We start from the raw sequence: 22,353 nt of genomic DNA, 5'->3' as shown, positions 1-22,353 counted from the left end.
TACTGCCGAGCAGTTGACAACGAAATCCGGTGCGCATTTAGGCTCTTCGCCGACCAATGATATATTAATTTTTGCCACAGAGGATGGTGTGAAGATGCTGGCTCAGAGTAACTGCTGGTGCGGGGATGGGACGTTTAAGATTGTCCCCTGCTGGTACCAGCAGTTGTTTACCCTTCATGTGTTCCTGAGGGGTAAACTGCTACCCGTCGTATATTGTTTGACTGCTAAGAAAGATCTGCCCACGTATAGCTGAATATTTAAGTGTTCCATTCTAAAGCGAAAGAACTTGGCGTTCACCTTGAAGTGGCGAAATTTGTGTGCGATTTCGAAACAGCCTTGATCCCGGCAATTCAAGGCAACTTTCCCAACACCCGGGTGCAGGGTTGTTTCTTCCACTTTTGCCAAGCTGTGCTTCGGCAGGTCGGCCGGCTTGGCTTAACTGATTATATGAATTAATCAGGAGGTAAGCAAAAAAAAGGTAAAAANTGCTGATGGCATTAGCATTTTTTTCCGTTGCACCNTTGTACCCGNCGGGTTTCAAAATCATNAAAAGTTGGGACGTCGGGTCAACTGGAAGCCTTATTCCAATATTTTTAGCAAGAGTGGNCTTNCCGGCAACAAAAANTTCCGATTTGGAAGTTCATGGTGTGTCTGTGCGGACCAACAACCATCTGGAAGGTTGGCACAGCCGCATGAGCAAAAGAGCACGAGAGCACCACCTGAGGTTTTATCAGTTTTTACAACTGATCCTTGATGAGCAGGGTAAGACTGAGACGGTGGTGCGGCAAATAGATGATGGCTATGCGCATGGAAGGGGCTCCGTAAGACGTAGCGCAGCTTACGGAGTCCAGCAGCGACGGGTAGCTGCGCTTACGGGTAAATTGGTTCATAATGAAATTACTGTTGAGCATTTTTGAGTGCAATATCGTATCATACTCCTGAACCACTACGATTATAGTACTTTTGCACTGTTTATTATTGTTGTATATATTTCATTCATTATTGTTGTATATATTTTTTATTCCTCATGATTGTATAGTTTGTCTTTGTCATATATTGTATATCTTGTATTATAGTTCACGCTTGTTTGTTGTTGATCTTATTTATTGTTGGTTATTGTTGATTTTCATTGCTTGTTAGTTGTTGTTGATCCTTATTGTAACATGATGCTGCATACTATACATTTGCATAGTAGTATACTATGTATACTATGCATACATACCTGTAGCGAAAGGCAGAAATGTTTATGTGCAAAGTAGTCTGCTGATTAGCACAGATGTGAAGAAATAAAATTACAAAAGCAAGTTATTATGTGAACAATGAAATGTAAAACTGAAGAATCATTAATGTTATTGACTAAGATAACCACTTATTTAAAGCCATATTCGAATATTGCAAGACATTTTGTTAAATGCTCTTCTTAACAACATACACAAAGAATATGCAAATGTAAAGAAGTTAAACATTAGTTTGAAGCATATTAACTTTGCTATTGTTATAATTTCTTTAACGCAATAAAAGATAGCTAACACCATATCTTAAAAAGCTTTTTCTTTAAAAAATAGTAAATGCTTTTTTATGTCCATATAAGGTATTTTAATGGTAATGCACCCATATTAGGTAAAGAGTAGATAAATAACAATCACCCAATCCTTGATCAAAGCTTAATAGCTAATCAAATGGCAAAGTTATTAACCCAATCACTTATCATAATTATTAGCTAATAAAATAGTAGAATCATTAGCCAATTACCAATCAATCGCGTGCAACCTATCAGCGTAAAGCCAATCACAAAAAGGGGGCGGAGTTTAGGGAAAATGGAATGCGGATGAGTTCAGACTAGCCCGCTCTGAAGTATGCAATGATACAAAAGTTAAATATTTCATATAGAAAAAAAATTGTTGTGAATTAGCTGTTCTTGTGCTTACTTTTGCGGCTTTTTTGTTTGTATTGGAGACACTGCATGCTTCTCTTAACCATATCGAACCTTTAATGTACATTAGCTTTGGAGAAAAAGGAAAAAATGCTTCTGCCGGCAATTTGCTCGAAACATCATCTTCAATCAAAAGTAAATAGTCACTTTTCAGTTCGCAGGAAACATCTCCATTTGAAATAAATACTGAAAATAAAAATTTACTCTATATATTGTAACGGAACTGTTCTTACTGTAGTTAATGCTAGATTGATACCTACTTACCAGTAATCCCGGATACGGTGGATATAAAAAGTTGCTGAACGTGTGTTCCTTGTCCTTGTCGAGTAAACCTGTCGACAACAATATATATATATATATATATTACGTTTCATTATAAACACAAAAATGAGTAACTACAAATGAGGACAAAATAACCGTAACACAAATATTTACACTTTGTATAACGATATTTTAGGGCTTAGTAGTAATCATAAATTTATAATAAATATACATGTGTAAGAGAACTTAAATTTGCGAATAAGCTACAATAAAATCATAAAATATTTTTATTTTTTCGACCTATTTCTCTTATAAAAGAAATGCAAGTACATTTTTGTTGTAGTATTACTGTAGTACCGTATATCTTCTGTTCAAATTTCTTTTCCCCTATCAGAAATGGCTGATTCTAGCACTCATGAAAAAGAAAAGGTAATGCACTAAGAATAAAATATGCATTTTTCTCAAGTGATTGCGTTAGATGTGCGGATTTAATGTAAAATAAGAGCCAAAAGCGTTTTCATTGTTTATTATTTATAAAATGTTATGTTTTGTTTAATCATCTTATAGTCACTATGCTTGAATTGAATAAAAAATATTTTTTTTGTTTTTTCATAGTAAGTTGTAATCTGCTTTGATTATGTGTATTATACATGTTTAGTGAATGCGAAAATGAATATATATTCCCGTGGTTGTTGTTTAATAAATTATTTCTGGATTTGTTTAATTGCACTGATATCTAATTTATTTTCAGAATGTCAAAAGTTCCGAAGGCTCTGCATCAGAAAGTATGACTTTACCGCGAAGTGGAAGACGGACATCTTTGTGGCATGTTCCAAAAAATGGTTGTCTATTTGGATTTGCATTTAATAGCAAAATTAATTTTTTGTGATATATTTGTTAGAAGATAGTGAAGAACTGCAGGAAATAATTGATACAATTCATCAAATTCCTGATTACGAAAAATCTGTGCTGTCTTACGAAGCATATTGCGAATTGTAAATTTTTTGAACCTTATACATGCTGGAAGTTTTCTGGTTAATATGACAATGCGTACAATGTATATTAGATTGCGAAAGGAAATTGAAGACAGTAAAAGGATTCTTGTAGATATTTTGAAAGAAGAAGAATCTGGCGTGTAGTAAATCACTTGTTTTTAATTTGTTCTTCAGGATTAATAAATTTTAGAGAAGACTTGCTAAAGAAAGAGGAACCCGTACTGCGTTATACAGAGACAATGTTTCTGAACGATCATCCTGATTACAATAAAATAATAACACTTTTGGACGAGAGAAGGCGCCACATACATTTTGTAAGAAACTTTTCTATATTCAGCATATATATCATGTATTAGCATTTGATAATTTTTCATTTTGTTCAAGAAATGTCTGTTTTAAATTTCATTATGTATACATACATATATGCTTTTATATGGTATCAAGGAAGCTAATGACTTCTTAAGTTAGTATTAGTTAGATGAAACATTGCAACTGAATTTATCACTTGTATTGTTGTTTTTCTCATTTGTTTTTAGGAGCGATACAAGAAAGAAGTTGAAAATTGTCAAGACGAACTGAACTTTAAATTGCAACGGCTACATGATGTTCTTCAAGCTTTAGATTTGTTAGGTGTAGATACCTCTTTAATGCAGCATTCCCCATTTTGTGATGCCAATTTCTTCAAGAAATGAGACTTCATATTCATATTTCCAATTATAAATACAATGTTTTTTTGGTCTGATGTACTTTATTTGAAAAAACCAAATCAGGATAGTTATTGTTGAAATTAAACATAAATTTATTCATTGTCCTACTGACAGTATAAATTTTAAATAAATTTCAAAAAAGAAGTATTATTTCGAGACACTCCAAAAATACTAGATATGTTCATAGTGAAAGTGATCAAGCAGCTGGATTTGCAATACCGATTACTCCACATCCAACACGTGCTCCAGCATTTCCAGTTTTCAGGCTTTCGTCATCACCTCCTTTTCCTTAAAATAATTCCAATGAAAATATTAATCGCAAACTTAAATGAATACTGACCCAAATCATCTTCTTGAATATGCACTACCATAGTGCGACCAATTACTGAATGTGCACCTGTCAGTTTGATCTGATCGTCTGCTATGTCAATTTTTGCAACACCATCTGAACCGGCCAAGATATTGCCCAAATCTCCCACATGACGTACAGTATCCTATAATACAAAGTAAATATTAATTTTAACATTTATTTAAAAATTTCATGCAACATTTCAAAAAAAAGTTATATTTCTATCATGATGCCACACTTACGGTGGGTCCACCGTGAGTTTTACCAAATGGATTGTAGTGAGCACCAGCAGAAATGCAACCCATGCTATTATCACCCCATTCATGAACGTGAAATCCATGTTTTCCAGGAGTCAAGCCTTTTATTTCTCCAGTGATGAATGTTTTATCATCTTCCGTGTTCTGCATTCAGAAAACCAAGATATATCAAATTATAAACTGAGAAAAAATTACCTGTTTGAAGGTCACAGTACCAGTAACATTTTCACCACGAATTACACAAATTGCTTTAAACGGCATTCTGAAACAGAAATCAACACAATCACATAAGCATTTATGATGAAACTGTAATATTTAAAGGAAATTTTCAATGCTTTAAAGTTATTATTGACAAAAAATCATTATTATCACAATGACTGAACTTTGAAACTGCGCAATTTAAGGATTACATTTCGTGATTTAACAACTTATATTGATAAAAACTTACTTCACTCAAAGCGGCTGAAAAAATCAGTTAATATTTCCAGGTGTTCGCAACAGAATGCACGCATCCAATTAATAATATGCAAGTTCAAATAAATATATGTACTGTATTATATAAATGTGAATAAAAAACAGGTGAAAATGAACCTAAAAAGTATAATATCTCTTCCGAAGTAGAATTATTATTTATTTTTTATACTTTCTATTTTTTTAATCAGTGAATCATTTAGAAATAAAATATAAGTGAAACTATTCAAATTAATTCAAATTCAAATATTTTAAGAGCATACAAAATATATTTCATAATGTAAATTTTGAATTTTACTTTTTTAACGGATGGCAAGCATTTTAATGTCAGGGCACTGTTGCTGAGCTTTCTGTGTTTTTCTTATTTTGAGACATTCTGCGTTTGCATTTTAATATAATTTATTGCTTTTCACATTAGTATAAAATGTAAAATTAACGTGCAGCATGCTAGATATGCATAAATAATATATGCCAGTGTTTCCCAAACGTTTTCAGGCTATCGCCCACTTGAGAGACATATATTTTTCAAACGCCCCCCTAAATTATTGTCAAAAAAATAATGAATTTTTAAACAGACTATTTATTCAAATCGAGTGTTCTTTCAAAAATAATCATATAGTGAGAAAATAATTAATGTGATGGATGAGGTTGGTGCATTGCGACTAATCTGTCTACATTGGGCTCAGTGTTGGTAAGGAACAGTCGTAAATTACCACGTTTGTCGATTTGCAGTCGGTTACTTTTCTTTGTTTGAAAATCAGTAACCACACTGAAGCCACGCTCAACTAAATAGGAAGATGGGAGGGCGAGCAGGAACTTCTCCATAAACTGGGACAGAGGTCAGATATTTGTTTTTGCAACCAGAAAGAATGATTCTTAAACTTCGGCTTTAACTCTTCATTGGTTTGTAAATCAATTAATTCCTCTTCTAATTCCATTTCGATTTCATCAGTGTTTGAAAATAGGTTTAGAATCTTCATTTTGAGAATATCTTGAAATCTTTCTTGCATGTCCTTTTGTGGCACATCTAACTGTTCACAATAGATTTGAATGTCATCATCATGTACTTCTCCATTTTTCCTGAGTGCAGCAATGCTTGGAAATTGATAAAATTCTCTGCGCCCAAGTTTGCGTTTGAACAAAGCCAGCTTTGATGTGAATGATGAAATGAGAGATCTCGTCTTTATTAGATTAAGTTCGCTTCCTTGCAGTTGCAGATTAAGTTCCTTAAACTTGAAAAATAAATCAGCCATATATGCTATGTCACTTTTGCATATCTTCAAGCTGTCTCTCATTGAAGGGTCTTTGTTTTGAAAGAATTCCAAAATGGTTTCAAAAAGCTCATAATAGCGACTTAAACAAGCACCTTTCGATAACCACCGGACTTCAGTGCGCATCTGCAGGCGATTGAATTTTTCGTCATTTTCTTCGCAAAACTGGCTGAATAATCTGTCATTTAAAAGAATGCTTCTGATTTTGTTTATTGCCGCAATGACGTATCCCAAAGAGCAATGCAAACGTTCAGTAAGGTGCTTTGCAACTAGATGTTGTCTGCAAATTGCGCAATGCACCGCCAGTACATCCGGCACTGAGTCTTTCCTAGTAGGTTCCTACTCGCCTTCCCATCTTCCTACTTAGTTGAACGTGACTTCAGTGCGGTGACTGATTTCCAGGCTACTCAGATAAAAACAACCAACAAGGTCGCATGGACCAACAACTGTTAAATTAATTAGCTTCACATCCACAATTAATGCATAATCGCTCCACGGCGATCAGGAGCACAGTCAAGCCACCACCGCAAATATAAATATGAGCGAAGAAGATGAAGAAGGCACATTTCACATTAAGCACAAAATAATCAATCAATATTCTTAAATATCAATATAAACACAAAACATAAAACATTGCGTTCAAGCGCCCCCTCCAATGTGCTCCATTATTTTCCAGCTCTCCCAAGTGCCCCCTTACTTCCCACCGCCCCCTTCCAGCCTTCCACCGCCCCCAAGGGGGCGATATCGCCCACTTTGGGAATCACTGATATATGCAACATCGGAAATAGCTATTGCCATTTTAAATATACCGTTTAATCGAATGTGAAAAGTTCAATAATTGTTGTTAAATTTTTAAATTATTTCACTGAATACTTAATGGTCTATTTTTGAAGAATTGCATAATACTTAGCGGGAATAATTTGATCTACAGTATTTTTAAGTTTGAATGTAACTAATCATTTCTTCAGTGATAGCCCTATCATTCACTTTTTCAGATGTTCCTACACATCTTTGCATGTAGATATAATTTAACATTTCAGTAGCATTAATGTTTGCTTCAGTATTCATTAATGACATGACAATATGAATTCAAATCAGGATAAATTTTATTGATTCATAGCAGTCTTAGGAAATTGCAATAAAATCACAATTGCAAAAATGACTTTTATAAAAAATTTCACCACTCTTAAACATAAGGCATAGAAAGCACAAGCATAGCTAGAGCGGCAATTCAATGATGTCATGTTTAAGTTTAAGTTGAAAAAAATCGGTCAAGAGTTTAAGTAAATTGTATTAAACAAATTAATCATCTTTTGTTAGTGATGGAAAGACTAATATAAATGAATATGCATTTTGACATTTTTGATTTAATTGGTGTTCAGAAATAAGAAAAACTTTTTACTGAGTAAGGTAATAATGTTCTGTAGTGAAATAATATGTTTGATTTTAATTATCTTCATAAATTTTTAAAGTGACAGTACTGATCATTATTGTATTTATTATTCTTTAAAATTGTTTTCTGATTAGAATTTCAAAAAATAGGAATTTTGAAGAAAAAATTTGATAGGTTGAAAGAAGAAAATTGATAATACAGCATTTGAAATTAGATCTTTATAAGTTTTTTAGTTAAATCAGAAAAGCAATTTATTGTTAAAAAGTGATCAGAATTTTACATAGTAAAATGAAGTGCATCGATTAGCCAACTTTATTAAGTTATAATCTTTTAGCGAGATAATATAAAGCTAAGCAAACAATATGAAGCAAGGTAAATATCATTCTTTTGATGCATTAAAACAATTATTGAAAATGTATTTTTAAGATATAAATTGATGTTTTGCGGAATAATGAATTTTGTTAAAAAATTTTTTAAAGTTTGCTTTACCGTAAATAATTCATCACATTACTGGATAAGATAAAAAGCGATAAAGTAAAAATTACCGGATTAAATTTATTAAGTAAACTTTTGGAAAAATCAAATAGCATATATATGGTTATTTTTTTCTAGTTCATATTACGTGACTAATTACAGATGACGGCTATTAATCGAAAGATTAAGTTTATGTCATTAAAATAAAATGATGAAAATAAATGCAATAATACTTATAAAAATAAAAGCATTTTTTTCGTGATTGTGTTGCATATAATTAAAATAGTAGTGCTATTGGATGGATAAATGGAAATGAGAATAAGAGATAAAATAGATGAGTGTGTTTTGCGCAATGTATCAGATGATTTATAATTTGTAAAAAATTTTTTTTTCTTTTTATTTATTGTTCACATTATTATGATTATTATTGTATTATTTGTTGACAAAAATGAGCAAAGTGATGTTAAACTTTTGGTAGTGATAAATGTTAATTAAATGTATCGTGCAAAATGAAATTTTAATTGATTTCCTCCTGATCTCGCATAAACAGCAACAGTAGCCATGAGCAGTTTAATTTGTCAATGATCATTTGTTGGATTGATATTTGAAAAGAAAATGAATTACTTTCAATTTCTGGCTCAACAGAAATAACTGTGCAAAAATTGAGAAAATTTTTGTCCAATGTATGATAATAATTCAACAGACAGCTGTAATTCCAGTGTCGATTTGGCATGCGAACCGACAGCACTGTCGACCACTGTCCAAGACAAAATAAAATTCTTTTACAATATGGAATCAGTTGTGTACATGTACCTTGTATTCGGGTGTACAGGATTTTTGACTAATGGTGCTTGGGCTATTACGTTAATACTAAACAAAGAAAAGCATCGCATCAAGAAATATTTCACTGGTAATATTTTCAATTGTGATCTTATGCAAATTCGATCATTTCAATATTTAATTTATTTTAAAATAACACATTTGTTCGTGTTGGAAAAGAACTTATACACTTATCTAACATTCAAAATTCATACGAATGTTTTATTAGAAAAATTTTTTTAATTTTGGCCTATTTAACAAATTACATTATTAAAATTTTGTTAATATTCATATATATATATATGTGATTATTTATGAATTATGGATTTATATATATGTGTGTGTGTGTGTGTAAAATTATTACATTTCGATTAATTTGATCAAGATTTAAAAAGAAAATGTTTGCAAATTTTATTTTGAGAATCAAAGCTCCAGGCATATTCCGCAATAAGTCAAAGTAATTTTTTAATTGATTCGTTTATTTTTATAAAAAAGAATTGTTTTTTGTTTTTCTTTGCATTATTAATGTTGGATAAGTTGAAAAAAGCATATGAATTTTTTAGAAAATTACATAAATATAACTATTTTTTATTCATGACACCATTTTATGGCAAAAAATTGATTTCAGTTTATTTGAAGATATTTTTAAATATATTCAAAATACTTTTTATATTTCTGCTTGACGAGATTGAAGGATTATAAGATTTTTGCATTAAAATTGATCATCGTTATCATTGTTTCCATGAAAATTTCAAATTAATTTTTATAATTTAAACTTATAATTGATTAGATGAATACATTTAGTGGAGAATTTCGTTTTTTTTTAAATAAACACAGTTGTTAGCTTGCTGTAAACAATATAATAGACAGCTCCTGTAGAATGATTGCAATTATTAATTTTTACATGTTATCCAGTAAAGTTTGCATTGAGTTTTGTAGCAATTTTCTATCGTTTGCATAGATTGATTCGTAAATAATTTATCATTTAATTTATTTCTATAAATTTAGCATTGTTAATTTATCATCTGACTTTTGCGTTCAATTCAATGTAATAAAATTACAATTTCAGATGAATTGATGAGAGTGAAAATTAATTTAAAACACATAAGCATGTAGAATTGTTTTCTAACGAAGATTACTGCTACTTGTAATAATAATATTGTATTGTAATTATTTTTAAAGAATTGCAAATAAAAATTGTTTGCAAATGAATGAAATGGAATTCAAATGCAGGAATAAAAATTAAAATATATTATAATGAGAAAATTGAAGCACAAATAGAAAAACGAGTAGTGAATACTTAATTTTAGTGCACTGACACTGAATGAGAAAGACGGGAAATATAAATTAGCAACAATATGTAATCAAATTTTAATCTTTCATATTCTTCACACGCGACATCATAAATTGTAGTTTTCCGTTGACAGTTTTTGAAATTATTTAAAGAATAATTTGAATTTTTATAATTAAAAAAATAATACGTTCAAATAATGTTCAGCTAATAATAAAAGAAAGTTAAGAAAGAATGTGTAATTCATGCATTCAAATTTAAACATCAAAAATAATAATATTCAATGCGAACAGTTGAAAAAGATGTCAATATGCAAAACTGAGGTACATTTTTGTTGAACAAATTTAAGATGAAACATTCAAATAAATAATATATATGTTTCATATAAAAAAACTAATTATGATAAAATGCATTGTTGCTTGTTTCAGCTTATGCGTTGGCTTGTTCAATGAAAACGTTCACTATTGCTCTGGAATATGCTCGTATAATTTATTACTTCAACTCGGACAGCACAGTGAGCGCTTTGTACTGCTTTGTATTCGCCATCCACCCAACTCTTTATCTGAGCGCAGATTTGATCATCGTTTCTATACTGTTGTTCATGGCGATCGATTTTTTGCTCACCATTTCCATCATTAAAACCCACTGGCAATTGACAAGGAGATTTGCCTTCGTTGTCGGTCTGATTCTCTTCATTGCACTTCTGATGACCGTAATCACGTCGGCTTGGCTGATATCAGTCTACGATTCGACTGAAATTTCCATAATGTGCATTCTCACTGATGTGGTGGCGCCCAAGATGATCATCTTGAACATCGTGCTCACGCTGACCATAAGCATCGCTGCCACTGGTCTGCTGTTGGTGGCAATGATTCGTCTGAGACTCCAAAAACGAGTCACTGAAAATAATATTCAAGTGATACAGCTGCGCAGAAATTCAATAGCCGTCAATAAAATCTTCATCATCACCTTCTTCACCTTGGCAATACACAGCATCCCATTTGTCGCTGCAATGGCCAGCATGATCGAAAATGAAGAACAGCAATTCTGGGATTTCATCGTCTGGCTGCTCCACAATGTCGCCTTCACTGTCCATGGTCTGTTTCGCATTTGGAGAACTTCGAACCTCTGCATCCGTTGTCTACCCTCTGTGCATCCAGTGAGCAGCATCTTGTGAACTTCGCTTTTTTCACTCAGTCAAATTTGCTCACCTTCTGCGACGGGCATTATTATTATTTGAAATTACAATAAAACAATCACAGATATTAAAATCTACCACAACTTTTCATTTGCTTAATCACTATTTCACTGTTTCACAATATCGACTAAAAATGTAAAGAATTTAAAATATTTTTTAAAAAAAAGATACTACTATATTTTGTAAAATCATTTTCATTTAGACTTTCCTTTTATCAGTATTATTTTAATGAAAAGCTCATTATTCACATGAGAAATATTTTTGATGAATAAAATTTTTAATCAACCTTAAAAATCAAAACTCTTTTGACTTTTGCATTATTTTGTCATATTAATCTGATAATTCCAACTTGATAAATCATGAAATTACGAAATTCTTTTTTTGAAAAACAAATTTATAATCAAAAAAGTATTTTTTATACAAAAAGAAATTTCAAATTAGAAATTTTGCTCACTAGATAATAACAAAGAAGAAAAAAAGCATTACTTTTTTTAGCACTTCTAAAAGCTTTCCAAAAAAATACACTGAAATACTTTATCATCATTATTATTTTATTTGTTTAATGAATTATAACGTATAATCAATAATGAAAAGTAGTATTTTTATTGAATTTCGAAAGATTATTACATTGTCCCATTCTACAATTATGAACAACGTATATTAACATAATTCATCTATGAAAGTGGTTAATAAAGCAGCGAACAAAACAGCAAAAGCGTTCACTATTAAAATATTACTCATCTCTACGCTTCAATTATGAATATAAATACAACGATTTCACCAATATTTCATTGAAATGCACAGTGTTCAATTTTAATGAAAATGAAAAGAAATCAGCGCAACGCATATAAAAATACATATTTGTTTTAATTTTAAGAATGGAATTTATACATTTAATTTCACTTTTAGATTCAGATTTTTCATTTTTTAATCACTACAACAATTTTGTGAAATTTGAATAAATAAATAAAATTTTACAAATACATTTGTAAAAAATGTGAAGCAGTATATTTACAAATAATTAGTTACAAGAAATGTTTTTTTATTTTATCTTAAAAAAACATCAGTATTGTTTTTCAAAGTTCAAGCTTTGAAATTCAAATAATTCTAAAATGAAAAATGTAGAGAAGCATGAAATTCATTTCTCAGAAAATTTAATTGAACACCATTTAATTGTACATAATCGATTTCAACAGCTGCTTACTATATCATCACACCATTCATGCAGTAAAATAATTCGTGATCAAATTTTCTGGATGAAAATATAAAACTGAAGAATTTAATCAAATTGATCTGTTAGAAATTGTGACAATTTGATAAAACATTCATTTCAATTATGAAAACTTTTATTAATTTATTGATAGAAAACACTTGCATGCAATGGAATTTTTTATACAAAAGTGAATAATTTCAATAAGAGAATAAACACAAAATTCTTAATGCGTAAAAAAAAGCTATACATCAGTAGCTGATGTGAAAACATGTTTCATTTTTATGAATGTCATGCTGCATGTAAATTGCATTGAAGCAAATGCTATTCAACATTCAAAATTTCAAATGTCGCAATTTTCAAGTATATATGTTACGCTTAATGTTGAAAATTGCCTATTATTGGCAATAATCATCGATGCCACTTTTTCTACCAGTTTTGATTTTAGCGGACTCAACATTGAAAACTTCATAAAGTGATTCAAATAAGTCATGATATATATTTATAATCACCATCAGGCATAGTTTAAAAATTTATCAAAGACATTGTCACCTGGGCTTGTGACCATTACATTTCTACTCGTCAGTGGTTTAGCAATTAGGCTTTATGGAAGCTTTCTCGCTTTTTTCTTGTAACATTCTTCATATAACGTGAGAAACAAATGACACGCTTCCTGTGGGACGTTGACCCATTTATTTTGTACTTCTCGAAATGTTTTCATCTCCACCATGGATGGGAGTATTGATAGCATCGAACATTTCTTCCGTAGAGAGGATGCATCTTATTTCATCATACTTGCCCAATCAGATTAGTTTATTTTCTTTGTCAATTTTTAAAACTTCATACTGATTTTTTTAAAATTATAATCACGGACAGATTTTGGGCCATCATACTGGATTCACAGAATCTCAGTAATCATTTGATCTCGTTGTGAAGTCGAAAAAGTAGTTGTATTCTATCCTTTTTCCCTTATCAGAGCACCGGGCTTTTTTTCATGTACAGCCTTTTTATCCATCAGAATTTTAATAAATTGGGAAGTGGTTGGTTGCCTTTTGCTTTCATACAACTTTCATAATGAAGCCATTTTCAGGCGCAAATTATTTTGTACATATTTGAACCTAATCATCTATTATTAGTTGCATGAAATGAACATCATTGAAATTTTCAAGCGATACATTTGTCACTGACAATAAATACAATTATCATTAATAAAAGCATTTCAGCATACAGCGTGTCATTGTGAAGCATCATTTCAATATTAGGCAAATGCTTATTACCTATTGTCAATAACAAGCAATTTTCAACATTAAGCGCAACACATATACAGATTTGTTTTATGAAATATATGATAGATATTATTGTGCGATTTTTAATTTGAATAACTAGCTTCATTCCGTGAATTAAATTTTATCAAAGTATTCCTCCGCACAGACAGATGTTATTTCAAATTCTACAATATTCGGCAGCTATAATTCTAGAAACATGAAAAAAAGTGGAAGTCATAATTAATCCGTTCATTAATCTTGTATTTACAATATCAGTATTACTGATTCTGAAAACTCAGTCGTGTTTACTAATGTTCATTCATAACGAGGAAAAATATTTACTAATTCAGTTTGTGCATTGATATTTGTTTTTCAAATTTTGTAACAACACGCGTACTTCATATTTACAGAGTTGTTAAAAATAAAACACCCTGTCTGAAAATTTCTGCTGTTTACAGCTTTCAATTTTATCGTCAACAGAACCAATGTACCATTCAAATAATCATTGAAAATACAACAAGCAAAAACATACTACTTTGGCTTATAATAGAAAAAAATACAAATTAAAATTATCATTTTTTGAATCAGTAACAAAAAACACTGCCCCTGATAATAATTTTCGACATATTAGGTTATGCCACAACCACAATTTGAACTGTCTATTCATTCGTCAACGGGTGGTTTCATTTTTGAAATATCTTCATGCACACATACCCGAAACATGCCGACTTATTGATATTACTTATTTAATTATTAAATATTCAAATTCTGATCAAGCGATCCTTTCTTTCTCCACTTTGATCTATCTATAAACAAAAATAAAACACAATAATGCACCACTGGTTGAAATTTTCATTTTTATTTTTCTGAATTTTCATTTTGAAAAAAATATCATTAACACATGTCTTTTTATGCTAAATAATAAAGCTAGAAAAGCATCTGCTGAATAACGTAAATATAAATAGTATCAGCGACCAAAAAATCATGTGAAAAATAATAAATAGTTGCCATGATCATCTTTTTCCATTCAACGAGCCGAAGCTTTGTAAACTCCACGTGCACCGCGGTTTCCGTAACCCCAGCTTCCTCGAGAATTTTCACGTGCATAGCCACGTGGAGGAGGACCACCATAGCGGCTCGAAGGGCCCCTTGGCCGAGGATTCGGCGGACTGGCAGGTCCATTGAAACGGCCTATTTCACCACGCCCTCTGTAGCTGCCGCCGCCACCTACGACGCTGACCGACGTATGCGCGGGTCCAGCGAAACACATTTTCAGCACAAACGGGCTTTTACTCCCTGAAACTTCTACAACTAATCTCTTTTCAAAGATTAAAAAAGAAAACAACAAAAAACGTAAAGCGAAAAACTAAATAATATTAACAATAATAATTTACCATAACTTTCTATATTCGTATGATTGCATAACATCAATGCTTCTGTAGCGGCAGCTTCGTTTTCAAATTCAATTATTCCCGCGGAATTTTTCACAAGCTCTAAAACTGACATATCACCGCATCAACACATTCAAACTTTATCAATTTACCACTTCCGCCATTAGCACTGATCAGATAGTTAATTACCTTTCTTATTAAAAATTTTCACATTCGTCGGCTCTGGAGCGTTGGAATCTTTGAAAAGGCTAATCAATCGCTCTTCGGTCACATTTGGCGGCGCGTTGAAAAAGTACAAATACTTCTGCGGATTGGTGATACGATTCTTGGCCGCAATATCCGGCGATGTAAATCGTTGAAACCGACTGCCAGTAAAATCCTTGTAAGATGAACTACCGTCTGGCATTTCGGTCGGATCTCGAACTTCATTCAGCTGGCGTTGGCGTGACATTCTATATTGTACACAGTGAGAAAGTGCAATTTAACAAACAAAAAAAACAATAAAAAAAACATACGCCACATGAATGCGTTTGCCAAATACCAATGCATTGTGTAAGTTTTCTATGACACGACCAGCAGCAATCGGTTCTCCCATTTGCACCATGACGGTATCATTTTTGCTCTTCAAGAATTTGATCTACACAATGACAAATATTACAAATGAAAAATAATAACAAAAACATCTTTATATTATGTAACTTACTCGAATTACATTTCCATACAAGCATAACAAATTGAACAGCTTGTCGCAATTAACTGATGTTGGATCCAACCCATAGATCATGATAACAGTACTCTCCTGGTGCATACCGAAGTCGTCCTTCATGCGATCGTCGTAAGTTCCACGGTATGCACCGTCCACGTCGCCGTAGCCTGGATAAGAGCCCATTTTCGGATCTGGTGGGCCGCGGAAATCATCGTAATAACCTCGCCCTGGTCTTGGGCTCATATCCTCAGGAAGGCAGTAGCCATCACCACCTCTTCGATTTGGATAGTAAGCTTGCTTCGGATAAGGAGCATCACGAAAATCTGGCTGACGATCGCCAAATGGATTCGGTCGCATTGTTGGATCGCTGTCGTATGGAGATCTACTGTAAGCCCCTGCACCAGGCAGCAGTTTCTCTGAAAAAATCAATTTCCATAACTTTTCTCAAACTTGTGACTGAAAAAAACAATTTTAATAACAATATTTACCGCCTTTAAGAACTAACATCGCTTCAGGATCGTAAGGGGGGCGGTTGAAAGCGGCTGCTGAAGCTAACTGATCTAAATTGTTAATTATTTACAATTCAAATGAGAAAAAAAACAAATACAAAATATCAATTAAAAACCATTTATTCACTGAAAAATAAAAACATACCCGCTTTAAAAGGAGATGCGTTCTCCATATCAAACATTGGACGACCGTAAGCTGCTGGTGGAGGCATAGCCTCTAAATACATAACAGAAGTTAAAATCAGCATTTCTTGTAATCAACAGAGTTAAAATTGTTACCCATCTCTCCGGTGTAATCCACTTGATCAGGCTCATTCTTTTTTACAGTTAAGTGGTGCAGCTATAAAAATTACACATTATATTCATTCTGATTTCAACTAAAATCTATGTAAAACGCAACAAAATTTGCCAATTTATTAAACGCTCAGTATTATTTGCATACACATATGGAACAACCGCATTCAAACTGCTGAAAAAGCACAACACAAATATCAAATTATCGTTCACACAAATATATCACTTTTTGAAGAAAACACAGTTCAAAAATAGCTAACGGTCTAATCTCAAATTCAGTATAAAAAAGCTCTACATCACGTATCCACTGCATAGGGCTTTATACAAATATTCTCATCCAGTAATTTCGACCAATGACTTATTTATTCTGAAGTATATTTGTCATAAATGTAATGTCACAACGCAAATAATAGCCGTGATATTCACAAAAAATACAAAAAATCTTTTTTTAAATCTATTTTGCCCATATTAATATTCTACTTATAATAAAAATTATTTCCACTCTTTCATATCTGGCACTGTTAACTGTTAGTAATTTGCAATTTGATTGTCAAGTTTCTTTTACTGTAAACTTTCCACCTGCTGCTGCTGAGCAAAATGCAAACTGTTGAGTCTACCTTCGAAAATCGATTCCATAAATCTGAATCAATACTAAAGCCACGGTGCGTACACATCGTTGAACAGATCACTCTCACAGTGCAAAAGTGAAATCCTCAAGTTTTAATTATTATATTCTTTTATAAAGTTAACCTTCTATACTGACATGCATAAAAACTACATCAAACATTAAATTCCATCTTTTAAATCAAACTTACATCTAATACATGAGATTCAGCTTACTTTTGAAATTCTTACTGAATTTTCCAATAAAAAATTACAAATACTGACAGATGAGTATTCTTTCTTTGGAAAATAATGTCCAGTATTCTACGGATCACTGGACAATTCTGAATGTGAGTACTGCAGTGAAATGTGATAGATATCCTACTGGTTGTGTATTTTCAGTTGCTGATTTGCTTTTGACTGTTCCAGGATATTTGTAATCAATTTCATAAAACTGAATTCAAATGCTTCAACTGTAATGATGTATAATGTAATTCTTCGAACTACCAGTTTTTGATCTTGTGGTGATAAATGTTGTTATCAAGCTTGTAATTTCTTTTTGATTCCACGATCTTACTGATATGATGGGTGTGAATCCTTGTTGCACTTTGATGTGAATTGTTAATTTGATTTGACTTAACGTTGAACCATCGTTGTTTTGCCGATGAAAAAGTTTTGTATATGTTGACTGCTGTGCGTAATTTGTTCTATCTGTGAGCAGTAAACACTGCAGTTTAATAATTCATTGATCCACATATGGGCATATAAGCAACTTGCACACTGAGATCACTTCAAAATGACCCCAGTTAAATAAAAACAAAAGATTAGTCTAAAAGTTTAGGCAAAAATCAAAATATTGCTAAAAGTTCAAATTAGTAATTTCACTGAAATACCAAAACTAAATTATGTTTAATTAACATCCCGCTTTCATTGGAACTCATGCAATTTAATTTTTTATACACTTAACACTAATTAAAACAATTTTCACTGTCTATTCGATAATTTACAAGAAACACACATTAAATTTAAATACTCATAACTGTAACGCAACTGTGATCTGTAATTACAAAACTGATGTAATGAATTTTCCGAATGATTGAATTTTTCAATTCGTTTGAATGATCAAATTGTCGCAATGCATTTCAAACATTATACTGTGAATGTCATAAAAATATGACATTTGTACATACACTATTTTCTATTCTATTTTCAAAGATGTTAACATGCAAAAATATATAAAATACAATTATACTGCTATCTCACCATTTGTAAAACCTTAAATAAAGGAAATCTTGGCTATTCTAAAGCATGCAGTGCAGTAACTACAATACAAATAAGTACAGATATTTTGCAAGTTTTGTTTAAAAAAATAAAATTATGAATAAACAAGAAACGATAAATGTTAATATTAACTAAAATAAACGAATAAATAAAACTTAAGGAACAGAAATCATGCATTGCAATTTGTGTTTATGTTACATGCGACGAATATTTCATGTTTACGATTGAATTACAAGTTTACGGTTATTTTCGTGCGACAAGTGGTATGTAAAATAGTGGACTGTGGAAATACTTTCTGGGCATTGGTTACGGGGACGTTTGGGGTATACGCCTTACAAGTTCTTGTTGTTTGTTTATATGAATCAAGAAATTGTACTTTCGCAAATTCAATCTTCACAGTGCAACAGCCCGAATAAATGTCGCATCCATTCAATCTTTGTTTGGCCACCCTGGCCGTTTCAATATCTCGAAATTCAACCAATGCTTGTATACCATCCCGACGATTAATAATTATACGATTCACAAAGCCAATCGGTTTGCAAATTTGGTGTATTACCTCCTGAAATAATAAAATATAAATTATAAAACATGTTAGTTTAAAGAAAAACTAAAAACAAAACATTAGAAAACAAATTCTTTCTTACTGTAGTAATTGGATACTTCGCATTCTGAACGTAAATTATCAACACATTACTAGGCGCTTCTGTTTCAAGCCTATAAATTAAACTTTTGTTTTTTTTTTGTAAAATATAGTCTCATCTGAAGATATTTTCAAAGTTACCCAGTGCGTGGAATCGCTTGCATATTAGCGAAGCATACAAAAACAGGTTTGCTGCATACAAGAATGTCATTTGACTAAAGAAAAGCAAGCTAACTTTTATCGAATAAAAAATAACTGATCGCTTACAGCATTAAATGTAACGCAACGTTCGGCCGCAGTAATACTCTATTACAAATAAAACAGTAAATAGTGTGAGCTTCGCAAAAAATTCAAAATACTTACTTCAAATTCAACCAAAGCGGAACCACGACTGGTAAGGCTCACGTAACTAAACGCACAATATTAACAGCAATAGAATATTGAATGTAATTATATTACCTGACAAGCCCAAATGGAGACAATGCATCAACCAAATCTGCTTCAACAACATTATCCATTAAATTTCTGACGAGCAGTACTCTGCTTGGTGGATTCTGCGCCCCATATTGATCGTGCATGGATGCCATGTATCCATCATTCTTTAAAAAAACAATTACTGACACATAAACATAAGCTTAATTTCAGTAATTTGTGTTCCCCTGGAACTGAAATATGGGCAACACGATAAAACAAACAACACTGAATGCCCAAAACTTTTCAGCATTTTCATCTTTTACAAACAAAACAATTTTAAGGCCATACTTTACAGTATGACATCATCAGTAAGATAAGAATTGCTTCATTACAATTATAAAGATTTTTGAATCAAAATACTAAAGACAAAAACAGTCGAGCGACCATGAAAAAAATTGGTAAAAAAGCTTACATATTATAAAAATGTTAAAAACTACATTTCGCAAAAAATCATCAGCTACAAATTTAAGATTCATAAAGATAAGAAAAGATAATAATAGCAGATAACCTTACACGAAGAACAAACATTTTTATTCACTTAAATTACAACATAAATTTATAAATCAACAATAAAATCAGTTAAACCGCAACTAGTTTCTGAATAAATTGTATTATTATACATTACCTCATTATAGCATTACAACAATTAGATATCTCAATAATCTTGAATAAACTGCTTTCAAAGCTTTAGTGCATTAAAACTGTTAATTTAAAATGAACTGAATTTTTAAAAAATCTGAAAGAATAAAGAATTCAACATCTAAAAAATAAAAAGAATTAAGTACTTTCAATAAAAAAAATAAAAATATGCCCTAAAAATGCAGTTCGAAATATAAAAAAATGTAATAATAAACAATCATACAAGCCAGTCAAATTTAAGCATTCCAGTCAACAATACAAAATCAAATGTGTTAAATTTAATATCAAAATCGAAAAAATTTCAGAACAATCTAACGCTCTCCTACCAAAAACTTTTATACCCAAATTAGCTTAAGTATCAATGCTATAATTAAGGTCATCTTTTAAGAAAAAATGAAAAAGCTAAAATAAACAACATTCCATGCAAAAATTGAAATCACTCATATTTATTCATTCAGTTAAAAGCTCAATAAAATAAAAATGATAAAGATAAGAAAGAAAGAAGATTAAAAAACATCATTTAACAAAATCAAAGTTCTATAAAACAAAATAAAAAAAGAATCTATGTATTTAAAAGTGTATTATGTATCAGAAATGCATAAAAATAACAATGCTTACTTCATAACGAGGTCTTTTACTCATCATCATGATGAATTTTTTTAAACACCACACTACAACGGACGCGAACCAAAAATAGCAAACAACCTACAGTTGGAAAGACACTATGATGGTCACATAATACCTGATTGTCATCAATTTAAAGTTCAGTTTTTTGTCATGTAAAAAAAAGAAACTCCTTATTAATTATACTTATTAGAGTAAATTAAAGATAACAATGATTTCAAAGTATTTTATTATTATATCTATATAAAATGCTGCGCTAATAATTTTGCATAATATACCACATGTGCAATATTAATCTTGGCCAAAAGAACAATATAAACACTATTTATACAATGAATACAGTATGAAAAATATATAAATATATAAATGTAACCAAAATAAATATAAATATAAATAAATAATTTCATATAATAAATGTTTGATTATACTGACATAATTTATGAATTTTGTGCACTTCAAATATTTAGTATCAATATATTATGACAGTCTTGGCAATTAGCTTAAGCAATGTAGAAGTCTTCCACGATAAATAAGAAACATCAGCAGTTAAATGACAGAAATTGTAAGATTAAAAACTTAACATGCTATACTCGCAATGCTATTTTAGCTGAATTGACAACATTATTTTTCAGAGCTAAAAACAACTGATAATTACATTTTGAATTACATTACATATTGAAAATTTTCTTGTTTGATTAACTGAAATTTGTATTTGAAATACATTATGAATTATAAAGCAAAACTTAACTCAAAAAATTAAAAAACTACCAGTTACTTTCTTCCTACAGACATGTTAATTAAGTATATAAACAAATGCTACACCTGATTCTACATGATAGCATATGTAAATATCTATTTATTTAGTAACCCTAAATTTTATGAATTCATTCATCGGTATGAACTTTCCACTTTACCAAATATAATCAAATGAAATAGTATGTCTACCGTATTTAAAAAAATCAAGATTTATAACTTGAGCCAAATGTTGAAATTGCATTGAATGGTTTCATTCAAATTCATTAATTAAAATTTTTTACTTTTATTACTGATTAAATGATTTTTTAAAATATGGTTTAAAATGTTGGACAACATGAAAGACATTTAATGCTTTTTTTAATTTATGAAAACATATTAAAATGTGAACATTATGGCATGAAATGAAACTTCACATTTGCTTTCTTTCCATTTTAAGGTTATGCATTGTTAAGCAATGATTTCAAAAAACATTCCATTGTACATTTTAAAGGTAGATGATTTTATTATCAACTTTGTTTTTTGCCAAAATGCGTTGGATATTC

The 22,353-nt window shown here is 30.9% G+C and overlaps 6 protein-coding genes across 6 annotated transcripts; 2 read left to right on the top strand and 4 right to left on the bottom strand.

Annotated features, from left to right (window-relative positions):
- Nucleotides 1-64: 64 nt before the first annotated feature.
- Tsp_11105 (conserved hypothetical protein) lies at nucleotides 65-890 on the bottom strand. The gene is made up of 3 exons (XM_003381955.1): nucleotides 742-890; nucleotides 287-434; nucleotides 65-196 (listed from the first exon to the last, which is right to left on the bottom strand). Exons 1-3 carry the CDS (start codon nucleotides 888-890, stop codon nucleotides 65-67), a joined length of 429 nt encoding a protein of 142 aa, XP_003382003.1.
- Nucleotides 891-2,590: 1,700 nt separating this feature from the next.
- On the top strand, nucleotides 2,591-3,083 carry Tsp_11104 (conserved hypothetical protein). The gene is made up of 2 exons (XM_003381954.1): nucleotides 2,591-2,623; nucleotides 2,946-3,083. The coding sequence occupies exons 1-2, from the start codon at nucleotides 2,591-2,593 to the stop codon at nucleotides 3,081-3,083; spliced, it is 171 nt and encodes a 56-aa protein (XP_003382002.1).
- Nucleotides 3,084-4,092: 1,009 nt separating this feature from the next.
- Tsp_11103 (putative copper/zinc superoxide dismutase) lies at nucleotides 4,093-5,293 on the bottom strand. Its single transcript, XM_003381953.1, has 6 exons — nucleotides 5,281-5,293; nucleotides 4,951-4,964; nucleotides 4,698-4,808; nucleotides 4,488-4,646; nucleotides 4,237-4,390; nucleotides 4,093-4,184 (listed from the first exon to the last, which is right to left on the bottom strand). Exons 1-6 carry the CDS (start codon nucleotides 5,291-5,293, stop codon nucleotides 4,093-4,095), a joined length of 543 nt encoding a protein of 180 aa, XP_003382001.1.
- A 310-nt stretch (nucleotides 5,294-5,603) lies between these two features.
- On the bottom strand, nucleotides 5,604-6,429 carry Tsp_11102 (conserved hypothetical protein). The gene is made up of 3 exons (XM_003381952.1): nucleotides 6,340-6,429; nucleotides 5,803-6,199; nucleotides 5,604-5,758 (listed from the first exon to the last, which is right to left on the bottom strand). The coding sequence occupies exons 1-3, from the start codon at nucleotides 6,427-6,429 to the stop codon at nucleotides 5,604-5,606; spliced, it is 642 nt and encodes a 213-aa protein (XP_003382000.1).
- Nucleotides 6,430-8,792: 2,363 nt separating this feature from the next.
- Nucleotides 8,793-11,398, top strand: Tsp_11101 (hypothetical protein). Its single transcript, XM_003381951.1, has 2 exons — nucleotides 8,793-9,021; nucleotides 10,650-11,398. Exons 1-2 carry the CDS (start codon nucleotides 8,793-8,795, stop codon nucleotides 11,396-11,398), a joined length of 978 nt encoding a protein of 325 aa, XP_003381999.1.
- Nucleotides 11,399-14,647: 3,249 nt separating this feature from the next.
- Nucleotides 14,648-22,065, bottom strand: Tsp_11100 (putative RNA recognition motif protein). Its single transcript, XM_003381950.1, has 20 exons — nucleotides 22,029-22,065; nucleotides 21,646-21,689; nucleotides 20,378-20,389; nucleotides 19,778-19,917; nucleotides 19,682-19,727; nucleotides 19,575-19,624; nucleotides 19,323-19,392; nucleotides 18,920-19,237; nucleotides 17,905-18,124; nucleotides 17,412-17,506; nucleotides 16,780-16,840; nucleotides 16,646-16,717; nucleotides 16,480-16,551; nucleotides 16,442-16,447; nucleotides 15,989-16,407; nucleotides 15,801-15,922; nucleotides 15,475-15,737; nucleotides 15,289-15,387; nucleotides 14,927-15,190; nucleotides 14,648-14,700 (listed from the first exon to the last, which is right to left on the bottom strand). Exons 1-20 carry the CDS (start codon nucleotides 22,063-22,065, stop codon nucleotides 14,648-14,650), a joined length of 2,463 nt encoding a protein of 820 aa, XP_003381998.1.
- Nucleotides 22,066-22,353: the final 288 nt, after the last annotated feature.

This window comes from Trichinella spiralis (assembly GCF_000181795.1).
Source record: "Trichinella spiralis strain ISS 195 chromosome Unknown Scfld1, whole genome shotgun sequence".
NCBI lineage: Eukaryota > Metazoa > Nematoda > Enoplea > Trichinellida > Trichinellidae > Trichinella > Trichinella spiralis.
The sequence above is the reverse complement of the archived record's forward strand: the minus strand, read 5'-3'. Positions and strand labels throughout refer to the sequence as shown.

Excerpts from the sequence above, each read along its gene's own strand:
- Tsp_11105 (XM_003381955.1), bottom strand. The coding sequence starts at position 890 with ATGAACCAATTTACCCGTAAGCGCAGCTACCCGTCGCTGCTGGACTCC. Across the intron at positions 435-741 it reads CTGCTCATCAAGGATCAGTT|CCAAGCCGGCCGACCTGCCG; the intron begins GTAAAAACTGAT and ends TAATCAGTTAAG. Across the intron at positions 197-286 it reads CACTTCAAGGTGAACGCCAA|TTTACCCCTCAGGAACACAT; the intron begins GTTCTTTCGCTT and ends GACGGGTAGCAG.
- Tsp_11100 (XM_003381950.1), bottom strand. The coding sequence starts at position 22,065 with ATGAAACCATTCAATGCAATTTCAACATTTGGCTCAA. Across the intron at positions 16,841-17,411 it reads TATGGAATCGATTTTCGAAG|CTGCACCACTTAACTGTAAA; the intron begins GTAGACTCAACA and ends TAATTTTTATAG. Across the intron at positions 15,923-15,988 it reads TGTATGGAAATGTAATTCGA|ATCAAATTCTTGAAGAGCAA; the intron begins GTAAGTTACATA and ends GTCATTGTGTAG.
- Tsp_11103 (XM_003381953.1), bottom strand. Across the intron at positions 4,391-4,487 it reads AAACTCACGGTGGACCCACC|GATACTGTACGTCATGTGGG; the intron begins GTAAGTGTGGCA and ends TTTGTATTATAG. Across the intron at positions 4,185-4,236 it reads TATTCAAGAAGATGATTTGG|GAAAAGGAGGTGATGACGAA; the intron begins GTCAGTATTCAT and ends AATTATTTTAAG.
- Tsp_11104 (XM_003381954.1), top strand. The coding sequence starts at position 2,591 with ATGGCTGATTCTAGCACTCATGAAAAAGAAAAG. Across the intron at positions 2,624-2,945 it reads GCACTCATGAAAAAGAAAAG|AATGTCAAAAGTTCCGAAGG; the intron begins GTAATGCACTAA and ends ATTTATTTTCAG.
- Tsp_11101 (XM_003381951.1), top strand. The coding sequence starts at position 8,793 with ATGTATGATAATAATTCAACAGACAGCTGTAATTCCAGTGTCGATTTG. Across the intron at positions 9,022-10,649 it reads CATCAAGAAATATTTCACTG|CTTATGCGTTGGCTTGTTCA; the intron begins GTAATATTTTCA and ends TGCTTGTTTCAG.
- Tsp_11102 (XM_003381952.1), bottom strand. The coding sequence starts at position 6,429 with ATGACAGATTATTCAGCCAGTTTTGCGAAGAAAATGACGAAAAATTCA. Across the intron at positions 6,200-6,339 it reads AGTCCGGTGGTTATCGAAAG|GAACTTAATCTGCAACTGCA; the intron begins GTGCTTGTTTAA and ends TTCAAGTTTAAG. Across the intron at positions 5,759-5,802 it reads AATATCTGACCTCTGTCCCA|TTGAGCGTGGCTTCAGTGTG; the intron begins GTTTATGGAGAA and ends CTTCCTATTTAG.